This window comes from Athalia rosae, chromosome 6, assembly GCF_917208135.1.
Source record: "Athalia rosae chromosome 6, iyAthRosa1.1, whole genome shotgun sequence".
Taxonomy (NCBI): domain Eukaryota; kingdom Metazoa; phylum Arthropoda; class Insecta; order Hymenoptera; family Athaliidae; genus Athalia; species Athalia rosae.
The window spans coordinates 17,577,890-17,601,189 of NC_064031.1; the positions used below are offsets into that span (position 1 = coordinate 17,577,890).

Sequence of the window (23,300 nt, forward strand, 5' to 3'; positions counted from 1 at the left end):
TGTACGCCGTGTTTGCCGTGTCGTTTTGGTCGGACGTGATGACGTCAGACTTCGAGACACAAGCTGTGTTTGAAGCCGAGAAGGGCGTGAAAGTGTGTTGTGCTGGTCGTTTTATATCAATCATTTTATTAGAAATGTGTGCAAATAGAGTATCGTCTGAGTGATTGGTAGATTAGGTTCGATGCTGTGTTTGTGTGATCGAAAACATGTTTCGTTGTATACCAATTTTTAAAGGGTGTAACAGGCAGGTGGAATACGTTGACAAGCGTCACTGCTCGCTGCCGAGCGTTCCAGAAGATATTCTACGTTATTCACGTAGTTTGGAAGAATTACTACTAGACGCCAACCACATTCAAGACTTACCGAAGGTATGAAGACAGAAAAGCTTTTTTCTAACAGAAATTGATTTTATAAACTATCTGAAAATTAATGACTAACATGTTTTACGTCAAGTCGATAGCCTCTGAAATAAAATTTAAACAATGTCAACGACAGATCGACGTGCGTGTGGAAGTTATTTCTAATGACCTTGTACGTACGTATCCAAAAATCTTCGTTGATTTTTTACAGAATTTCTTTCGTCTGCAACGACTGCGAAGATTAGGATTAAGTGACAATGAGATTCATCGTTTGCCGCCCGACATTCAAAATTTCGAAAACCTCGTGGAGTTGGACGTATCGAGAAACGGTGAGCCTTCCTAATATAGCTGTCAATATCATTCTACTACTTTCCATCTTCATCTGTCATTAGCTTCTAGCTCTATTTTGCGATTCCACATCTCTCCGCCTAAAGTTGGGAAATATTAAATCGCCGTTGTACGTACGTACCAATCGACTTGAGAATCTGAAACAACTGGAATCACAGATTTCAAATTCATAACCGTTCGAACTGTGCATCGGATTGTTAAGGTATTCTGTTTCGGAGTGTGACAGAGCATCCATTGTACGGGAGAGTCGGAAGCCGACTGAAGGCCGCTGCCCTAATTCGCTCACGCGTCGCTCTGCGCGTACGGGCGACGGCGACGACGTACTCGATACACGACTCCAGATACTATGCGGTGAATCCACCTTTCCCAACACTGGGGTCGTTTACTATTTGTTACAGGACAGGCGCACGCTGACGCGACGGAGCTTCGTGATTCGATTTACCTTGAAGTTTAAACAATTATTATGATGGGGATTAAATTAATTAACCGTACAGTACATGTATAGATTTTTCAGTATACCACCTGAGAATTTTTCATATAAACGAATAAGGTAGTTCACCTACGCTATACCGTGTCTGTGATAACTAGGTAATTGTAATCGTGAAATGTCTGTTGTAATTAAGTTCTTAAAATTATTATTATCTCGTGTATCATCGCGTCATTGACCTGGTTGTGTCTTGGAAAACTACGTACGTATAGCGTAATTTTGGTCGGATTAAACTCATTCACGAAAATTATCAATTGTCTTGAACTCGTTGACAGTATAAGGTACTTCAGGGATAATTGTCTCGATTACCCAATTAATTGTTTCCTCTTATATTCAGAGTTTCGTATCTGCGGCGTCGAGCTGGCGCTAAGCTCTCATCGATGGTTATCAGAGAGTCTCAACGAATTCGGGAGAGGTAATTCCTGCATGTTGGATCCACAGAATTATTACACAATCTGGAACAGATGTAGATAACCGCGGTGACTTTATCTCTTCGATTCAACTGCTCCCGATTTGAGTATATTAAATATTGTAGTCTAACCGAAACTGACTCTCTATGTGGCTTCGGGTGTCACCTGCGACCGTGGAATGTGTTTCACACGTTCACCCCCCACGGGGGTTAATTCACCCCTATATCACGGTTCATGGACAGTTCTTGAGCAATCGATGAACATCCGTCGAAAATTGCTTCAACTGAAAAATAGTGTTGGGAAGAGGCCGATGAGTCGTTAAAATGCCTTACATCAAGGGAACGTCGCTGCTTTGTTGCTCTGAAAGGGGCGGGGGTCAAACGGCTAACTATACTAACGCACCTGTGAAGTGGGAAATACGAGGGGAAATATCAGTGATATATTCATCTCGTTCTATTCGGCGCGGATAATAAATCCAACCGGTTGTTTCGCAGCCATTGCATATGTCTTTGATTCCAATTTTTACTTCTATTAATACCGTATATGCTATGTACGCTCGCATCTCGTTCAACTTCGTGCTCTAACTAGGCGTGGATAATTTTATTCAACGTTCCGCGGTGATAGACCTCTCCATATGGTAGAACTCGATTTTTTTTCCCTTCAACAGCAGTCTCTGAACGGTCGAATCGCCTTCTCTCGCGATAGAGTTGTCGTCGGCTTTCGATTTAAACGATTGCCGATCAGCTCTTTACCGCAATATTTTCCTGAATGTATACATAATATGTGTCAATTAGACTTATACACGTATTATCGAGTTATATGTACGTACATACATATCCAATACCCAATAAAATACTGTAATACCAAATATGCCTATGATTCGAGTCATGCAAATAGAACCTCGATTCACGCGTATACTTCTTACAATTAGATCCGTCGTGTTTACACAGGGACGTTTAGTAGTGCGGCAATGAATCGGTTGTAACGTCACTCTATTTTTTATTACACACGTCGATCGTAGGTTCAGCATATTTATTCGCACGACTCGATTTTTCCCTCCACCACGTACGGTATACCAATTATGAGACACCCTCCATCCTTAGTTATGAGGGGCGCATTAATTTTCGTGTTATTAATTACTTTCCGCTTCCACATTCCAGTTGTATCCGTTCGAATCAGTCAACGATTTGTTCCACCCATTGTTTGAGATGCGCGACCAATTGTAAGTTGCAGTCGAATAATCGTCGGAGAAGTACAAGGTCGACTTGTAAATAAATATGATAATTTGTAAATAAACGGCGAAAATTTGCTTTGAATCGCCTGTCGACGAATTCGAATAACTATAGTTGGACGGAGCAACAGCCAGATGCTGATGAGCGCTACGATGATGATGATGGTGATGCTGCAGGTGCGACGAGTCCTACGATCAAAGAACGTCCCTACCGCACTTACCGTCATTATGAAATTTGGCTTCAAGATTTTTTCGAATTGTCCCGCAAGGATAATTTGAACCGTTTAGGTGCGCACCTATTACAGCCTGCCGATTTAAATTAAAATATTATTAACAACCTGATGTTCAACAGACCTCCGGAATTGATTAAAACTCACAACTATATGTATGTATAGTTGGCGTTACAATGACGTCCCAATGAATTTTATATCTTCAAACTCTCGATTGCAATCGTGTACGCTTTTGGAGGATCATTTTTATGACATTCTTTGATCATCGAATCGCTACCCTATAAGTTTTCACGAGTATTGCAACGCGCTTACGAATATAGGTATACGCCATGGTTATATTTGCAATTAAAGACCTGAATATTCGGAAGTCTTTTTCGGCCGCGGTTCGTACCAATGAATAGAAGATTATTACTCGTTCTGCAACAGGTTTTGCTCCTGGACCCTATATTGCCCTTAGACTAACGGACTAGTTCGAGACCGGATCGTAAAGCTACAAGTAAGAAACAGGACTTTCTCCAGGCACAAAAATGATCCGAGAACGTCGAACTGCTAGTTTTGCGGTGCTTCTATCGATTACTGATAATACCTTTTATTTCAGATGAATGAAGATATTGGAGGCTTTGACGATTGAAGGGATGTACGAACAATGAAAAACAATTAGACTGTAGTCCGATTATACGTTTATACTATCCTCGTTATTATCGCATACATATAGGCATACATATGTAGATATATCCATCAGTAATTATCCAATCCATCATAGTAATATTGAAATTTCTATGTGTTTCTATAAGGGAAGTTATTTATTATCTCAACCTGTATAGCACGCAGGAATGTATGTATGTATATGCATATACGGTCGGGCTGCCGGAGTGAAATTTCCCCGTTATTCTCGTCGGCGGAAACGCTTCTTGTTGAAATTGTTACGAACATTGTGCTGATGGAGGAGCGTCGGAAGTGTGTATATTATTTTCATGCTGCAGGCCTAGCTCACGGATGCCTTTATACGCATTTAGCACGCATGCTATCATACTATATCGATGTATACATATCTCTATGTATACGTGTAATTAATTCCCAATTCTGCGACCACGATAATTTTTTCGGTTTCTGCCCGATGTTCTCTTCTTAAGCAGAATGCTTTTGAATTCGAAAATAGCTGATGCGATTCAGGAATCCCTGCACTGCATTTACACATGTGGTCCAGTGCGTCTAGGCGTGGTATATGTATAGGTAATTCAGAGATAGCCAGTCGGGATATGAATCTTTTAGTGGTCAAATACGTATTTTTTATTTTGGAGAGTGAACTTACCGTCATACAGACCGACCCGAGTTGAACTTGGGATTTAAACGTACAGTGAAAGGCTGAGATTCGAGGCGAAGGATAGCTGCGTTATTATCCTAGCGAGCTTTCGGACATTGGAGTACCGTGAATTCGATTACCTCAAGATTTCAAACATCTTTAATGGCCTTTGAATAAACGTGTTTTCTTTCGGTCCGTGTTGATATTAGCGTAAAGAACTTTTTATTTTTAGGTTTTGCTTTTTCGGATTATTAAGAAATTTTCTCTAAATTCCTAATCGCGAAAAGTATATCCATGTGACTTACAGTTATAAATTGAATCAAACATTTGTGTGGATCACGCGAAATAACAAATAAAGATAGAGGTAATGATGTGTGCCCTTTCACTGTTTAAAAAGACCACATCGGCTCGGATCATAGTATTTGTACTTGGAACTAAAGAAACAATCTTCATCTCTTATTTTCTTTTTGGTTCAAATCCTCGAACATCGATACTATACTTAAAATAGTGGTAGCAGATACTATTAAGCCGAGATATGTTTTCTAAATAAATACCACATTATTTCCAGATCAATCATGCTCACTATTGTGTTACAGACATACCAGACATACCTGAGAACATCAAAAATTTGCGAGCTCTACAAGTCGCTGATTTCAGCAGCAATCCTATTCCCAGGTACATAAGCACAAGCGCTATTAATCTACAGATTAAATTCTCAGATACTTTGTCACTGCAGTTTGATGGATAATGATCATTTGCCTTTTAATGCAATGAAATAATATTTTCAGATTGCCGCCTGGGTTTGTGCAGCTGAGGAATCTCACCGTTCTGGGTCTAAATGATATGTCACTCACTAACTTGCCATCTGATTTTGGGAGGTACTATCACAAAGGAACTTGTTATTGACAAGAAATATAAAGATGTTGTCAGTTATTCATATTTCACATTTTTAGCGTCATCCATAAGTTGCTAAATGAAAATTAATTTCTTGATACAGCCTAGAAGCACTACAATCACTGGAGTTGAGAGAAAATTTGCTCAAATCACTACCAGAATCACTTTCCCAGTTATCAAAACTTGAACGATTAGATCTTGGTGACAATGAGATTGAAGAACTAGTAAGTATTCGAAGTGGAAGATTTGCATTAAACTATTGCGATAAAATATATTAATTTTATATTTGACGCTGAAACTAGAATGGAAAAAAATTAAATTTGTGTTAGCCAGTACACATCGGAAAATTGCCAGCACTTCAAGAGTTGTGGTTAGATCACAATCAGCTGCAGCATTTGCCACCTCAGATTGGCGAGTTGACCACTCTCGCGTGCCTAGATGTCTCAGAAAACAGATTGGAGGATCTCCCTGAAGAAATTGGTGGTCTCCGGTCACTTACAGACTTGCATTTATCTCAGAATGTCATTGAAAAATTACCAGATGGTCTTGGTGAACTAAAAAAACTAACCATATTGAAAGTAGATCAGAACAGATTATCAACACTGAATCACAACATCGGAAGGTACGGACATGAAAACCTTGGGGAATCGTACCTTGTACATGCAACCCTGATTTCAATTAACTGTGAAAGATGATTATTTCCAAATTTTATATCTTTTTTCAGATGTGAAAATCTCCAAGAGCTGATTTTAACCGAAAATTTTCTTTTGGAACTTCCCACATCTATAGGAAGTCTGTTGAAATTGAATAATTTGAATGTCGATCGGAATAGCCTCCAGTTTCTACCAACAGAAATCGGTAAATGAATACTAGTAATTTTCTGCTGCTCAGTAACTGTCCTGATAAAATAGTTGTAATCGTTACCTGTCCTTGATTTGTAGGAAATTTACGAAAGCTAGGAGTTCTTTCTCTGCGCGATAATAAGTTGCAATATCTTCCAACTGAAGTTGGCCAATGCACGGCTCTACACGTCTTGGATGTCTCTGGAAATAGGTACTTGGTATATTTTACTAACGACACTGGATGGCTGCCGAGAAATGCACCGTTCTTTCTATTTGGTGTCTGTATTCTTTGCAAATTTCACGATGCCGAGCAGCTGAATCTAGCTACTCATTACATTGCTCGACAGGTTACAGTACTTGCCATACTCCTTGATCAACTTGAATCTAAAAGCAGTCTGGCTAAGTGAAAACCAAGCACAGCCAATGCTCACATTTCAAACAGACATAGAGGAAGAAACGGAACAGGAGGTACTTACATGCTTTCTTCTACCACAAATGGAGTTCCATCCTGACAATCAACATGGTAAGTCATCTTATCAAGTTCTTCAATCTATTCTGTTTTCGTATTTCTTTGAGGTGATGATCTCTATTTAAATAAAATATAGAAATGCTGAATGTTTTATCATTTTTCAATGGATTATATTTATTTTTATACGTTGAATTTGTATCCTTATTACAGACAGAGGTAGATTGGGAATGTTGGCTGGCATTAGGGATGCAATCGAAGGTGAAGAAATGAGAGAAGTAGGGAGTAGTGACGACGAAGGTTGGCAAGAGAGGGAAGCATCACGCACACACTCTGTTAAATTCACAGACGATGCCCCAGACGCCGATAAAGAGGTGAATGGTTCATTTTTCGGTGTATCCTTTTTTTTTTCTTTCGTTTCTAATGAGAGCTGTATTACAATACACAACTTCACGTTCTATATCGCAGACACCGTTTGTCCGTCAAAATACGCCACATCCCAAGGAATTGAAAGCCAAAGCTCACAAGTTATTCAGTAAAGGGAAAAATGACAGTCGTTCTGGATCGACCGATGAGCAGGTAATTTCAACAAACTAGAACTATCATGAGACAAACTTGAATGTTGGGGCATCCATTCATAATGCTTATCATGTTGCCTAGGATGTGTCTCAAACTTTTGGACTGGACAAAATGGAACCCGAGGTAGCAATAAAAGTATCAGATCGAGACAATTTTGTCTCTACAGAGGAGGAGCCACAATCTTTACAAATTTATGAAGAGATGCCAAAAGTTGGAACTAAAGTCTCGGTGACTGAGACATCAAACAAACTGGATGATATTCCTGTTTCAAACGAACCCGTTGGTCTTCCTATCCAGCCATCTCTGAATCCCGATTCTCTGGAGGTGAAGATTGAGCTGTTCTATTCAAAAAGCACTGTTGCGTGTCTTTTAGATCTGTCAAGAATACCGCAAACTTTATATCCTTATGACCTTATGTTCAGCAGAAGGTGGATGTCCAAAAATCAGTACTTGCTGCTGTTGTCAGGGACGAGGATTCCGAGGGAGATGATATGCAAAGGCATGTTGAATTTTCAGTAACAGAAGATTCAAATAATGAAATAAGTGTCGGTGATGTGGGCAAACCGAACAGGTTGCATCGCCGAGACACCCCCCATCACTTGAAAAATAAACGAATCCACACTTCCATTGATAAGGAAAAAGTTGCCTCCATCATTGCACAGGTAAGCTTCTCATCTGTTTGTTATTTTTCTACTATTATGATTGATTTTGTAGATGCTCATATCACTTATTGGAAGTCCTTTTCTTTCATCTTTAAAACCGTTGTTACGTTTTGGTAGGCTTTGATGAAAAAGAGCGATGACCTTCCGGTATCTCCTTCACCCCATATAGATTCTATGGAAGATCAGCAATGTCCAGGTATGGTGAAAACTTTGTCACACATCTATCTGTACGATAATTCGTTTCCATCCTCATTTCGTCACTATTAATTTTTGAAATGTTGGACTTGGTACTACAATAAGATAAAAGGGCCCAACTATTTTTAGAATAGACCAATCAGACTTATCTCAGACCAGTTACCAGACTTATTTCAAATTCGGCTGACACTATTCTGTATAACATATCTCAGTGTATTTGGTCAGGTAGGGATCTTCGGTGATATGATATCAGCTATCTGTACACAAGCTTATCAGCTATGATTAATCTCTTTCGAAAATAGTGTACTATGTCAGTACTGAAACATTATATCGTCGGTGATGAGAAACGCTCGGAGTGGTATAAATTGTCATTGAATATCGTTGTATGTGTTGAGCTAGAAAGTTTGTAAAATTTTTCACATCATGCCGCGTATATTCAAAGTTTTCATCAAAAGAAAAGAGCAGAGAGGTAATTTGACATTTCGAATATAATTTAAGCTATTGCACTGATACAAAACGGTTTGGAGCCAGTATTGGTAGTTTTAGTACCTAACTTTTTCTGAATATATGTTATGATCATCAATTTATTTTGCTACGGGCTGCTTGCAGATAGAATGTCAGATGCCGAGCCACCAATAGGACTGCGGGAAGAACAGTATGAAATTCACATTGAACGAACAACAGGAGGGCTGGGATTATCCATAGCTGGTGGTAGAGGATCAACACCTTTTAAGGGGGATGACGAAGGAATTTTCATCTCACGTGTTACAGACGGTAATCTCCATTCACAGTGTTCCCGTATACTGCTACATAGGAACTTAGTAACGATAGCCAATCAATTGTGACAAGCTAGTTATACCTTATTATTCAAGTAACCATGAAACGTGTGAGTAATTACAGAAAGCATGTTTTTAATTAATCGTTATATTTTAGGCGGACCTGCGGATTTAGCTGGTCTCAGATTTGGGGATAAAGTGATAGCTGTTAACGGCGTATCAGTTGTAAACGTAGACCACTATGATGCGGTTGAAGTTCTAAAAGCCTGTGGCCATGTTCTTGTCTTGGTTGTTCTTAGGGAAGTCACTAAGACAGTACCGCCATTTGACCAGGTACAGTAATTGGGCAGAGGACACAATCATTTTATTCACACTGTATGCGTTTCTCTCAAAGTCTTAGAAATTGCTCCGTAACCATCTAAATTTCTGAAACTATCTCATGTTTCTACAGGCATCATTAAGGAAAGACTCAGTCTGCTCAAGTTTGAGTACCAGCCGAGCTCCCAGTGCAACGTCATATGTATCCTCAACCGAACTCTCTCACAATCTTGAAAACGGAGATAGTCAAACACCTCATGAAACTCCCAAGGTAAATTCATACTTTGTATTATGAGTTTTTTCTTGTTACAATTCATTAAGGAATTATAATAATTTTCGTAGATGAAAAAAGTCCCTGACTCCATACCAGCTGCTAGAGCGAGTAACGAACCGATGATGCCTGTATTGGTTCACACGACACTTATTCGAGACCAAAATGGGTTAGGTTTCAGTATCGCTGGAGGCAAGAGTTCTCCATCTTTTAAAGACAATACCGATGTAAGCTGTCGCGCATGGGTAACTCACAGATAAATCATATCCAGCGAAGATCTTTAGTTGTAATTTTAATAATGTTGCAGGCAATATACATTTCAAGAATCACAGATGGAGGGGTCGCGCAAAAAGATGGAAAATTATTAGTTGGTGATAAAGTCATATCGGTAATGTAAAATGTACCTCTAAATTATCAACAATTCAATCCTCAGAAAAAAATATTTTATGGAAAATTCTACTTATAGATAAACGGTGTTGAAATGACAGGGGCAAAGCACCAACAAGCTGTGGGTATGCTTACTGGTCTGGAGAGGTTCGTTCGACTGGTGGTTGAACGTGAAATACCTTTCTCCCAGGCAAACCCAGGCAATCCACAAACGCCATCTGAAAAATCTCCTCGTGTTATCGGAGCACCGCGACCTTACACGGGACTTTACAATGCTAACAGTTATATGGCGAATAGGCCCGGGTATGCGGGCTACCGTCGTTCCATCGATGGTGATACTAATTTATCGCCAAGCCCGACATCTAAAACACCGCCACCAACAAAGTCCGATGTGGTAAACGGAGCTTCGAAAATGAACGGAGTTACGGAACTTGTAAATCCACTCAGAAATGTCGCACCAACGTCATCAGGCGTTAGTAGTGCGAGCCAGCCACAACCACAACCAGCTCCAAGATACAGTGTTTCTCAAACAGAATCCGTTGCTGTACCCAAGCCGACTGTTGTTGAGACAGAATCGAGATCAGGCTCACCACAGGAGGATATACAGGTACCGAAGCCAATCACCAACGAGGAATTTCAGGCCATGATCCCTGCTCATTTCCTCCGACCTCCGACATCCTCGCCCTCGCCAGAATCCCATCAGGGCCCCGTCGTCACAGTGACTATCAAGCAACCCGATAACCTTCCAAGGGATATTAACTTCCTCCCGGCGCCAACCACCATTGGCAAAGTTACCGAGACCATCACAAAGAGTACTCTTACCGAAACAGTGGTCACTAGAATCACCGACAACGAGCTGGTTCAGCCAGTCATCATTGAGGTATGTGCCTCATAGTTCGCTGCATGCAGATATCACCTTAACGAGTATTCCAAAAATACACGTATACATGCTAGCCAGCACATTACACACGTAACAAAAATCTATCTACCGTATATTCAGTAGGTGTGAATACACGTAATTCTACAGTAGGACTAGTAATAATACTGCACTTTGAGTATCTGTAGACACCGACCTAACAGAAACATTTGCCATTTCTTTATTATACCAAGTCCATCAAGAACTTATTGAAGAGACTTTGTTTCCATCATTTGACAATTTATATAGATACAGCATATCGTGCAAAAGATGGAATTGCTAGGAGCGAAATAATACATTTACAGCAAGCAAGTTTTTTATATTAACATTTAATTCACATATCCATATGATTGAATTTTCACATCATGCTGGCATCCAGTCGGAACAGATTTATATATTTTCTTCGTAATCTGTGCATAACATTCATAGCAGCTTTATTCTGCAGTCGCCTACACTCAGAGCTTTCACGTATAATCTAAATAACACATGGGTCAATATTTTGAATATGGGACAAGATCATCTCTAATATCAATGTACATATATTTAACACCGAATCACTGCATTATTGTGTTGCTGTGTATATTGCAAAGTTTTAACACTAAATTTTGTATCCGTGGATGACTAATTTCCAATTTCATTTATCGCTTTGAAATAACAAATTTCCATCTTGCATAAGTTATTTTAACAATGCATGAATACATCCAGTTTAGTTGATGACAATCAAAAATTTTCAGCATATTTTTTGAACAACCAACTTGTTATTTATCGAATTTTCACGCACCCTACGTACGTGAGACTCCATGTATAAACTATTGCCCGATCTCACTGATTGTAAATAGTCAAGTTATGACCTAATCAAATGAATTACAGCATCATTGCCAAAACTTGCAGATATTTTAAAAAGAAAAAACAAGGTCAATATAATACTGATGAGGAGGTCAGAATTTTTGGTTCATTGAAAATTTTTAAAATGAGTTCAAAAGACATAGTATCAATCAACAGAATCCTAGGTCCAATATACAGGAACAATCTTAGAAACGTTGCATATTTATTGGAACAAAATGTATAACATCTGAAAGGTAGCAAACGATGTTGCTCATGTGTAGATTCCACGAGCATGGGTTGTTAAGACAATAATTAATTTCAGATTCGAATCGTGATTTAGATTCGGGATCGTATTGAATTTATTTGGCAACAAACTGTATGTTCATATTCTTGAAAGAACTGTCCATTGAAAACCCTATGAGTGATAAATATTTTCCTATTATTTATCAACTTGTAGGCTATAGATAATTATCAATGTGAGCGCTAATTTTTTATATTTAACTTTTGCTTATTTTGCTGATTATTTTTCGAACTGTGTTGTACGATTTTCGATAACAAATTTTTCATAATTGTCTAGCTTTAAAGCTTACTCCGTAAAAAATTTAAGGCTTTATTCTGACATGGAAATGGGTAAGTATTGTTACATTATCCAAACTTATGGTATTTATTGTTCGGAACTACTACCATTAAACTAATGTTGAGCAATATATTCAATACGCAAAATTGGAATTGCACATGAACAACTCTCAATTTTTTTTTTTTTTTTTTTCAAAGTCATATCACGTTACCATAGATAGTAATTCTTGGATTTACAGTTGTTTCAGTACTTCAAGCAGAGCACAGCTTCAAACTTGTAGCTAAAACTTGATTTTCCAGAAGGGCTGTTTCATTTACAGAAAATAAATTTCTTTCAACCTTAAGCTACTGATCTTTGCAATCACATTAAAATATTACCATGTGTATAACATGAAAGAATTTTGTTTATTTTCATTATGAATTAAATAAATACGAGTTGGGTTAGAGATTTTACAGAATTGCCAGCCGATTTTATTGATTCAATTTGGTAAGTGATTCAGCCCTAAGAAGATTCTTCTTGTTGCCGCTTGTTGCTTCTTCTTGAAGATGAAGCCTCCCTTTGTCATATTAATCTCTTGAAAGCCTAAGAAAGCAAAAACTTTTGATTCCTTTTAGTTTTCCTGTCCACCCTAAAATTGGCCTCTTTGTTCAAAATCAATTTGAATGGTAGTTTTGCCGGAATTTCGTGAAAAATACATCGGCCCCTTTTCTTGTACATATAATAACGAGGATAACTCCGTTCGGTTGGATATTTCATTACTCAGTACCGATTGTTTAGGACGTGGTACTGGTGAAGGAAGGATCACTTGGATTTAGTATTATTGGAGGAACAGACCACTCATGCACACCATTTGGAGTGAAAGAACCCGGCATTTTCATATCCCACGTAAGTTATTACTGTTCTAATATTATAATGAAAAACTAAATCCGTAGATTGTTGACAAAAATTTGGCAAAAAATATTATTTAGGTTGTGCCTGATGGTATAGCAGCAAAGTCTGGAAAACTTAGAATGGGTGATAGGATTTTGAAAGTAAATGGAACGGATGTCACAAAAGCCACTCATCAGGAAGCTGTGATGGAACTTCTCCGGCCTGGTGATTCAATTACCCTTACCATCCAGCATGATCCACTACCAGATAGTTATCAGGTGAGTGATATATCATGTTTGGCTATACAATGCTTATTGTGTGTTCCATGCAAATTCAACTGCTTTTGAAATGCCAGTTACAACTATAATGAAATATGGCTATCTAATTTGTATTGTGCTTAAAAGCACAGTAAAGAATAACATTTGAGAAGCGTTATGAATCACACTGCTGTAGTCAAGAGTGCTATGCTTGTATGTAAAAATTGGTCTGTATAACGGGCACAACTTCGTTTTATCTGCAATTCTTGACCTTTCTATTTGGTCAATTTCTTTGTTGAATCGTATGAACTCCTACGTTCTGCATATTTCGTGCTGAATATAGCAAACAGTTTTCTACAAGATTACATAATTGAAACCACTTTTTTTTCAACTACGACCACTAAATTAAGTAGCATGAAGTTTTCTTCAATCTACCATATCAACTTTTCAACTATGTGTCATATCATATCATTTATTTCACAAGCTGGTCGAAATAGAGTACATTCCAGTGACAGTAAGTAAAGCGATGGTAAGATGTGTTCAATGTTCCGCTGTTCCTCCCTTAGACGATTAGTGCAAGGGTGGATGCTGAAGTGCTTGCATGTTTCATACTTGTTGATGAATTCTGAAGACCTTATCTGTTCTAAAATGTACAACGTTTTGTGTGCATATACCATGTGTGAATCTGGGGCATTTCGTCCTAACATCAGGATTATGGTGTTCATCCATTCATGTATAACAATGTCATTTTCTAAATAATTACGGTACGAATATTTTTCTGTGATCATTGTTTCCCAAGATGACTGAGGGGTCAAACTTTATAAGACCACCTTTTATTATTTCGAGTGATTTGCCTTCAAGTGATTGGCTTCTCTTGTTTTCCAGGAATTGACAATAGTAAAAGAACCGGGAGAAAAACTTGGCATGCATATAAAAGGCGGACTGAGGGGGCAACGAGGAAATCCACTAGATCATACGGACGAGGGTGTCTTCATTTCAAAAATAAACTCCGGAGGTGCAGCTAAGAAAGACGCCAAATTGAAGGTAATATCCAATGCTTTCCCAGATTTCAATCCTTGTTTATTTCACTTCATCGAAAATTGAGCCTACATGTTTATTGATTTTATGCATTGCTCAGGTTGGAATGAGGTTATTAGAAGTGAATGGTACATCTTTACTGGGTGCCACACATCAAGAAGCAGTTAATATTCTCCGATGTTCGGGGAACTTGATAACCTTGGTAGTTTGTAAAGGATACGACAAAAACGATTTGGAACACGCATTATACATGTCCGGAGGTAGAGACTCGAAGGAGTCTAAAGTATCTCGAGAGTATAAAGACTCGACGGCTGATGAAATCAAGTCTTTGTCGCAGAGTGTGTCCAGTTTGGATCGTGACGATGAGGACACAGCGACACTTCGTCAAGAACAAGAAATGAAAGCTGAATTAGTTGCGTGGGAACAAGAAGAGCAAGAAAGAACCCTCATAGAATACAGAGAAAAATCTACTCCTGAAAAAGTAATATTTTTTGTTATTTTATTCTGTCCTCGTTTGCCAATTTGGAATTATGCATTGAAGGCATTATTGTTATTGATAATTGTAGGTATTAGACGTTGTGAGAGCAGCAGAATCTTTGGTGAACAAGCCAAATAGCCCAGTTGACTTGCTCGTGCCTCCAAAATCCCCAGGTGGTACAAAGGACTTGAAAACAACCACTATAGTGATGACCAAACACACCTTAGCACCCCAAAATGCTACTGTGAGTACATCTGCTTTTATTGAATTCAAAGTATAAGTTCGGAGTATTTGTGGAATATAGAATAAAAAAATAAATCAATGCTTGCATAATTATAGTTGGCTTGAATATTGAAGATAGCATGATGGTTGGAATGCATGCTATGAGATATGTCGGTTGATCCAGTTACAAATTTATATTTTAAACATTAAACCAGAGGTCCCCTATTTTATCTATCTACCTATAATTTCATAGACCAATTCGAAAGATGAATAGTACTTGTCAGTATCATAGTTCACTTGAACTTGACAGATAAAAGGGATGTTTTGCGAGAACTTAATTGTTCAAACATGACTTTTTGTGGTCTTTTTTGGTTCATCTTATTCATTTTCCATCGATTGTCACCACAACCGTTTTGAATGGTTGCGCAACGTCTGATGATGAGACTCTCATTTGTAGAATAGTTCGTTTATAATTCATTGATGAAACCAATATCTTTGATGTGGTAGTCATTTTCAATTCAATGTTTGGTGCTACATCAATTCTTGAGTTACCCAATACAAGAAACTCATATAGAGCTTATATCAAAGGAGATGTGCTTTTTTCACATCTGCACTGTAAATAATACGTAAATTTTTCTCCACGTGAATATAGATATAATATATATTGTTTCTATCACCACCCAACAGTAACCTGTTTTTGTCAAATTGACATCATCTTTTGTAAATTCTCAAAGGCACCTATATTACCATCCAGCTATTGAATATTAAGGACATTTTGTATAAACTCTTCACTTTGCCATTTACTTCCAGCTTCGCGACACCTTCTAACACAACTGATTTATCTGACATATCTTTCAAAGCTCTCGACTATTATTTGCACACGATTGAATTGGATTTGAAAATTATGTCTAGCCACAATGTCAAACAATATGCCCCTTTGTGTCTATTGTTAATGTCTAGATTTCAATCATCTGCATTTATTTAACGTTGAGAAATTTTTTGTCAAGTCACAAATGTCTGACTAGCAATTCGTGTGAGTTATACACAGTTTTATCACGAGGATTCCTGTCCTTATGACTTATAATCATTAGCGGCCGTAAACTTTTATGACTAACTTCAATTCAGAGCGGTCCTTATCAATACACTTGTAATCCACTGAAACTTATCTACACACCCATTACAATTATTCACCATTGCTGGGCAAACTGTAGGTACTGTGTGTTATTATGGCATGACTGAATCTCTAATAATTTATGTGTACCGAAATGTATAGTATTACCATTAGAATAATAGTTATTGTCATTATCGTCATCATTCTTATTCTTATTCTTATTATTCTTATTCTTATTCTTATTATTATCATTATTATCATTATTATTATTATTATTGTTGTCATTGTTATTTTTGTAGTTAATGTCTTGACAAGTTTCCGATATCAGTTTTTCGTTAATTTGCTTGAGTCAAGCATGATATTTATTATCGATGTCTGGCATGCTCTTAAGAGCAACAAACGAAAGTTGACATATTTGCAGACAACGGAAGATGATAGCACAACTTTGGCCGCCCTATAACAAGAGCAAGCTATCCATCCTCTTCCTGTATTCCCTGCGTCTGCCCTGCGGACTTATGTGCCATAAACGATTATTAATTATATTATACAATGTTATCTACAATTACATACATATAGGTATGCCATTAGCAAATTCTGATATATTATCGTTATACAGTACCTTGTTATTCTCTGTTATCAAAACTGCCATCAAGCTGCCAAGCAGATTGTCGTGCGATGTTAATAATTGACTTGAGGCGAAATGTTGTTTATTTTATGAAATAAGATAAAACATTAGCAAAGTGTGATATCTACCTCGTCAAAATCATATATCTCTCTTAAGCTCGGGTCAACAAATCCCTTCAGCTATGCTATGGTGATGATTCAATCGATCTTAAAAATCGTTAAGGACATACAAAGGCACCATTCGCATTTATAGCCATTCAAAGACTCTGACCCATATTAAACATATGAAATATGTTTCGAATTCAGTGTCGATTTTGCCATACAGGGCACTCCAAATACTTATGTCTCATTCAGTTGTAAATGCACTTTGTACTATCCTAGGTCATTTCTTCCTAAGAATGCACATTTGAAGATCGAATAGAATTCAGCATATTGGTAAATATAGAACCGAGATTCTTACGCTGTACCATAGATATATTTTATGGTTCAATATATCTATAGTTGTATCTGGCTCACTATGAATTGCAAATCAGTCAGAATAGGAATGATGTTGCTTGTGAATAACTAAATACCTTATTTTTGGCTACCGGTGTATGCCCTGAGATGGAATAAAAACATCAATGACTTATCTCAAAGAATAAAGTAAGACGTTTTTGACAGATTATCGCGACGTAGTTTAACGGAAAGTCTTTTTTTCCTGGAAACCTTATGAAAACCCGCTGAAACCATCGGAAGTAAGAATTTTAGAGGAAACGAACGGCAATGTTGACGCCATTTCATGAATACTGATTCTTCAATTCAGAAGGACAGTATATACATATGTATACCAGTGAATGATAAGAAAAATTGAACTGTGCTATGAAAATCAAAAATTGTTGGAATCATCTAGTATTTCTTCCAGATTTAAATCAAAAATGAAGTCGATCGGATTGCGCCGAAGTCAATGTTCTGTAAAAATTGCAAGAAAATATTACGATAAACTAATTATGGCAAGAGCAGTTCCGAGTTTTGCACACCAATAGTTGGAGAAAATTTTGAAGCTGCTCATGAAATTCTCAAATATTTTTATGAATTGAAAATGTAGTGCGAGATAATGTGATCGAATATACATATATAGGTATATTTTCGCTAGCTGAAACTAGTTGAATTTTTGAATTCATAGGAGTGTATATAAATACGCCTTATAAGTTATTCAGTGAGTCATAAAACAAAGACTATCACTGCTCTGTTATCCACTACGAGTGGTTGCCACAAATATCGCTGGATTCAGTAGTTGAAAATGGATCAATTCAGTTTTCAAATACCCAATGACGAGGACTAGATTATATTTGATCCAGATGGTTTCTGCAGCAAAAGAATCCTTGTTGCATCTCAAGACTTACCATGAAACAAATTAAGTAAGGACAAGAAGTAAATTTTATACTGATGATGTATGCAGTTACGATCATTCACGCAGTTTGATTATCTTTTTTGATATATTTTAAAAAAATTGGGAGAAATGTGGGGGTGAATGGTTGTTTTTGGAAATGCATTTTCTGTACATCTCTATGTAAGATAACTTCATCGAGCCACGATTAAGCGGTAACATCTCCCAGACATTCAGACACTTGGCGCATACTTACTTACAATTAGTTGTAAGGAAGTATAAACACCACACATCTTACCAGAAGTTACATAAATCATGATAAATTTAACAGTATCAATTTTGTCATGCATTGCAAATATATGTGTGTTCGTGTGGGTGTGTGCGGTGTGAGTGCTGGAAAAAAAGTGTGAAAGAGATAAATTTTATTCGAACTTACACAGAAACACATAGAATACAGTGTGTCTGGAGAATACTTCAGCTTACTTGTATTTGTTGTTTTACACATTCATATCATTATGAAAATATAAATCAATGTACTGTATCTATAAATTTTCTATAAATGTTAAATGTTAACGTAAATCTAATGGACCAGATGTTTATACATATAAGATATTATTTATCTAAACATAAAATAAAATGATGTTGATGTTAAAGGTCCAGTGAATTGCCACTTAAATTTTCGTGGGTGGGTTTGATAATTTCAATCAGAATCGTAGGTCCTTATTGCTAAAGTTGTACAATGTCCGATTTTGTGACCAAAAATATTTGATGGTCTAACGTTGCACATATTAGTGTACAGGTATAGATATCAAATATTACTATTGATTTATCTAGGGAACGCAGAAAAATTATTAGCGTGGAGATGTGAACGAATCTTCTGTAAATATAAGAAAAGATAATTGTACCTGCTGAATTAATTGGATTTTCTCATCGTAGTTAGCATGTTTTATAGGAAAATTATCTTACAATGTATGACTTGACTCGTTTGATACTCTATCAAAATACAAGTGATCGATTGATTATGTGATTAGTTGTCATAGAATCTGGATTTGGCTTTTTTATCCAGAGGAGCTACTAACATGTTCCTAATTGTGATAAAATGGCTAGTGTGTAGCGGAAGAAAACTATTTCGACAAAGGTTCGATTATTTTGTTCCATCATGATACAAATCATCGACTTATATTATCATGATGGACCATATAATACAAGAGACGAAGCGTTTTGATAGTAAAATTCTCAATCAAGTAAAATGAACTCATTGCAGAAGGCAATTGCGATAATGATGATGATACGTACTCCAATAAATTGGTGATGTAGTGTTAGCTGTGGTACAGTCTAGATTCATATAATAAGTTCCAATACAAAAATGTGCGAAACCTTTGATTATTATGCAATATTGATTTCCAGTAAAACTTATGAGAATGAAACCTAGGACATGTATTTTATCCTGATATTTCAGTGAACTTCATTCTGCGTGGTATTTTTAATGAAAACATTACTTTCATAGCACAAGTTAACAGAATTCCTGCTAAAATTTTAGTTCATGTGCTACCATATTGAGGTTTATGTTCTTTTACAACCTTTTGAGTAATCCGTTTCATACTTTGAATTTGATTAAGGAAGCAAAAGACAAATCCACTACCTATAAGTGAGATTCAACGAGATACAAGAACTCACTTTTAGTAAGAAGGTCAATAATGTTGATAATAATGATAATAACGATAATAACATGAACAGTAACTACAACAATAATGAAATTAACGGCAATAATAATGATGATGACAACAATAACAAGAATGATGACAATGATAATAATAACGACAATAATGGTAAATAGAAATAATAAGAGTAATAATGAAACAAGGAATTTAACGAAAAAGTTATAGTGATTATCTTTTTGTAGATCCTCAAAATTAGCTTCAAATTATTGATATTATTTCTTGATATCAGTAGTATTACTATAATTTTTAACACCGCCATCATTTTATTAGTACTATTTGCTCACTTGCTATGTTTCAGTATTGTTTTCAATCACCAATAATGGACACAAACAATTGACAAATCTTCATCAGTTGTATTAGATGATCAGCAACGTGTCTTAGTTGACCAATCTAGTGGCTATATTTTTTAGTCACAGTATTTGTCATTATGAAAATATATGCGAATTCTCATGTCCTGAATTTCACTTTCTCTTTTTATCTTAACGTTATTACCCCTACAATGATAGCTATTCAGGAAAGATTTTTCGCTAATTCCGGTCATTGTTGGCAAAATGAATGATACAATCATCGAATTACTTTATCATATAGTTTCTTTGACTAACACTTTCACTAATATGTAGTATTTTATTTGATTTACCCAGTTGATTAGCAAAGAGGAGGCTGCAGGAACATCCGTGGATGGTCCCGTAACACCACCTTCACCCATCTCTTCTATTCGTTCACATCCACATGTTACAACGACGGACTACAATCAGTCTATTACCACACAAACCCTTCCTTCTCTTTGCCCTTCTACTAAAAAGTTATTAAACGTACCTAAGCGAAGTGTTAACTTTGCAACTCTTCCCATATCTTTGAATAAAACTGAAATGACAGACAACAAGCGTCATCCTCAAGACTCCTCATCATTCAATGCTTGTACAACACTGATCGATTCATCCATTCCTTATATCAAACCTCCATGCTTTCGATCAGTGCAACATTCTGTTACTACATTGCTTTCTCCAAATGATGTTGAGTCGCCAAAACGATTCTCCCTTGATAACCTTCCAATCAATTCCCATCAAGGTCCTCGATATACTCGACTGCCTCCGACTCCTTTGACAAGCCCTGGGTATATGGAAGGAATAAGTTCCTCCTTTCCCTTTAAAGAAATACGACAGATTGCACGCTCTGTTCATGGGATATCTCAGGTTGAGGTGGGTTTTACATGCATGATTATGTTATTTAAGTATATTTTGACTTTTTTTGCTGGCAAGTGAATGAAGGTATAGGTCAAACTAACGCTAATATGAATTTTCTATCGATTCATATTTGATGCCTATATTCAATGATATTGTTCAAATTATGTTGTAAAATAACCAGCAGTAACATATATTCTAACAAAAATTTGAGAAAAAAATGGTTTGAATAGTGTGAATTTATTTTAAGCAAATGATTGTGAACCATTTGCAAAGTAAATAAGGTATTGGCTGAATTCGAATTTCAAAAAGTTGATTAAGTAAACCAAAGCAGAAAACCAGATTTTATGCATCAACCAAGGCACATGTGTGTAAGTTTTTAGTTATAATTACGCTATAATATAATTTCATGTTCGCACTTTCGCTGTGTTCAAATTTAAATTTAACGTGTATTGATTAATGTCTATTGTGAGCTGTCATTAAATCGTAAATACAGTTGAATGTTTTTGCTAATAAGAGCATCTATTCAATACAGCCCACACCCACACCGTCTCCAACCCCGGCTCCAGCAAAAATGTCTGTCAGTGATCGGAAAAGACTATTCGAATCAGCTATGGAAGAGCATCTTAAACCTTCTCCAAAGCCAGGTGAACATCCATATAATTGTGTTTTATAAGATTCTAAATAAATTTAGCTACGCATAAGGTGTAATGACTCAGTGTTCACCAATCTAATTATGCACACATTGTTTGCTTCATTTTTCAGAAAAAGTCTTCAGTTTTTTGAGCCAAGACGAAGTAGAAAAGATGAAGCAAGAAGAAGGTAAATATACTACACATCTTTGTCATGATGCAAATGAATTTTAAAAGTCTCACAAACTTTTATCGTCAACAATATGTGTTATATCCTTCACATTCGATCAAATTTAAGGTATCCTGATTATTTCAGAAAGAAAAATAGCCACTTTAACCAGAGACGAATTGAAATCATGGTCCCAAATAGATGAAAATGAGGGTTTAGAAGAATCTGAGGATATGATGGAAGACCAGAACAACGGAAGACCTAAGTAAGATTGACTGAGCAACCTCAAGTTCACAGAGCAAGCTGCGCCTACACTAGCTCCTTTCTGCGTTCTGTCGCTTCCTGCATTGATTTTTACTGTTTTTGCTCATTATATTTTAATATGATGATGTTTCTCAAAGTGACTACTAAATTGTCATACATGGCAAAAAGTAGAGGTACGGGGATTTTTATCAAAGTAAGCTTCACATCGATGTCCTCTATTGCTGGGATGTATAGAACTGACTTGTCGTGTTAAAGAAAAAATTAATAACCTGCTATTCCCATTAAGTTCACATCATTTGTATGAGTATTTGTTTGAGAGTCACAATGGCAGTATTTTTGAAGTGTCCACTGTAAAGTTAATTTGACAAATTGTGGATATTTTGTTTTCTTTGATAACTCTGAATCAAGTTTAGTAGTGCATGAATATGTAAATTTTAATATAGCTAGGTATAATTTGAGTAAGAATTATTTTAGCGAGAAACCAGCATGCATTGATCATCTATTTAGCTGAGTAAATGTTGACCCGTTCTTATTAATCAATTATTTTCAAATTTCTTTAATGTTTTGATAGTACATATTAATAACTACGTAAATTACTGAGGCAGCTATAGTTTTGACGAAATTAAAGGAAAAATATGACATGACCAATTAACGAACTTCAGACGACATTAACATTGTAGGCACTAATGGGATTATCTCAGACTCTTCGGTTTTTAATTTACCTAGTATTTCTGCGTGGTGGGTACCCTCGTCACGACTTATTTTTCGGCTTTTTGTATTGTTTTTGCCTTTGTATATTTCATAAATAAAAATTAATACTAAGTCGCCATTTCGTGATTTGTCGCTGTGCATGCTCATTGACCTTCTAGTAGCAGACTGAGCTCACGAAGCCCTCATCCTCTTCTCCACAATGCACCCAGCATCGTCAGGACTGCCAAAGCTGAGCGACGCTTGAAGGAGAGAATGATTCAAGAGGTAAATCAAAAGTTTTATTGCTACTCAACCTTTCCTTCTTTAATTCTATTCTTACAGTACAACTCCAATTCATTGATTTCATTTCAAATCGTATATTATTTGATATATTGTACTTGAAAATATCACTTTCAATCTGATTCTTAGGGACTAATATCTGATGAGGATGAAGAAAGTCATCTAACCCCTGCGGAACAGCGAGCTTTAAGAGCTGAAAAACGTGCGGCTTGGCGACAAGCTCGACTCAAGTCACTCGAGCAGGTAGACTCCACTTTTAGTGATTCTTTGTGCAATGAATAGCCTTCAGCTTTATGGTATA

General features: G+C 36.7%; 1 protein-coding gene across 10 annotated transcripts in view; it reads left to right on the forward strand.

Moving 5' to 3' along the window:
• The window catches only part of LOC105693217 (protein lap4), a 27,380-nt gene continuing 4,080 nt past the window's right edge, over positions 1–23,300 (forward strand). For 5 of the 10 annotated variants that reach the window (XR_007278886.1, XR_007278888.1, XR_007278887.1 and 2 more), the window contains exons 1-32: positions 1–368; positions 571–688; positions 4,965–5,043; positions 5,157–5,246; positions 5,366–5,486; positions 5,592–5,884; positions 5,987–6,120; positions 6,204–6,315; positions 6,452–6,627; positions 6,784–6,944; positions 7,039–7,149; positions 7,231–7,473; positions 7,572–7,811; positions 7,929–8,007; positions 8,616–8,780; positions 8,940–9,115; positions 9,234–9,371; positions 9,443–9,598; positions 9,679–9,759; positions 9,838–10,638; positions 12,854–12,961; positions 13,045–13,224; positions 13,688–13,732; positions 14,089–14,247; positions 14,342–14,722; positions 14,808–14,963; positions 20,405–20,962; positions 21,480–21,591; positions 21,710–21,766; positions 21,893–22,010; positions 22,879–22,984; positions 23,129–23,242. Coding sequence is in view for 7 of the 10 variants with exons in the window: in XM_048656709.1 (XP_048512666.1) it covers positions 207–368; positions 571–688; positions 4,965–5,043; positions 5,157–5,246; positions 5,366–5,486; positions 5,592–5,884; positions 5,987–6,120; positions 6,204–6,315; positions 6,452–6,627; positions 6,784–6,944; positions 7,039–7,149; positions 7,231–7,473; positions 7,572–7,811; positions 7,929–8,007; positions 8,616–8,780; positions 8,940–9,115; positions 9,234–9,371; positions 9,443–9,598; positions 9,679–9,759; positions 9,838–10,638; positions 12,854–12,961; positions 13,045–13,224; positions 13,688–13,732; positions 14,089–14,247; positions 14,342–14,722; positions 14,808–14,963; positions 20,405–20,962; positions 21,480–21,591; positions 21,710–21,766; positions 21,893–22,010; positions 22,879–22,984; positions 23,129–23,242 (5,730 nt within the window). In the remaining 3 variants the exon portion in view is untranslated. Of the gene's footprint in view, positions 369–570; positions 689–4,964; positions 5,044–5,156; positions 5,294–5,365; positions 5,487–5,591; positions 5,885–5,986; positions 6,121–6,203; positions 6,316–6,451; positions 6,628–6,783; positions 6,945–7,038; positions 7,150–7,230; positions 7,474–7,571; positions 7,812–7,928; positions 8,008–8,615; positions 8,781–8,939; positions 9,116–9,233; positions 9,372–9,442; positions 9,599–9,678; positions 9,760–9,837; positions 10,639–12,853; positions 12,962–13,044; positions 13,225–13,687; positions 13,733–14,088; positions 14,248–14,341; positions 14,723–14,807; positions 14,964–20,404; positions 20,963–21,479; positions 21,592–21,709; positions 21,767–21,892; positions 22,011–22,878; positions 22,985–23,128; positions 23,243–23,300 lie in introns of those variants that run through there. The other 5 variants (XM_048656710.1, XM_048656712.1, XM_012412999.4 and 2 more) reach the window with 5 other exon arrangements.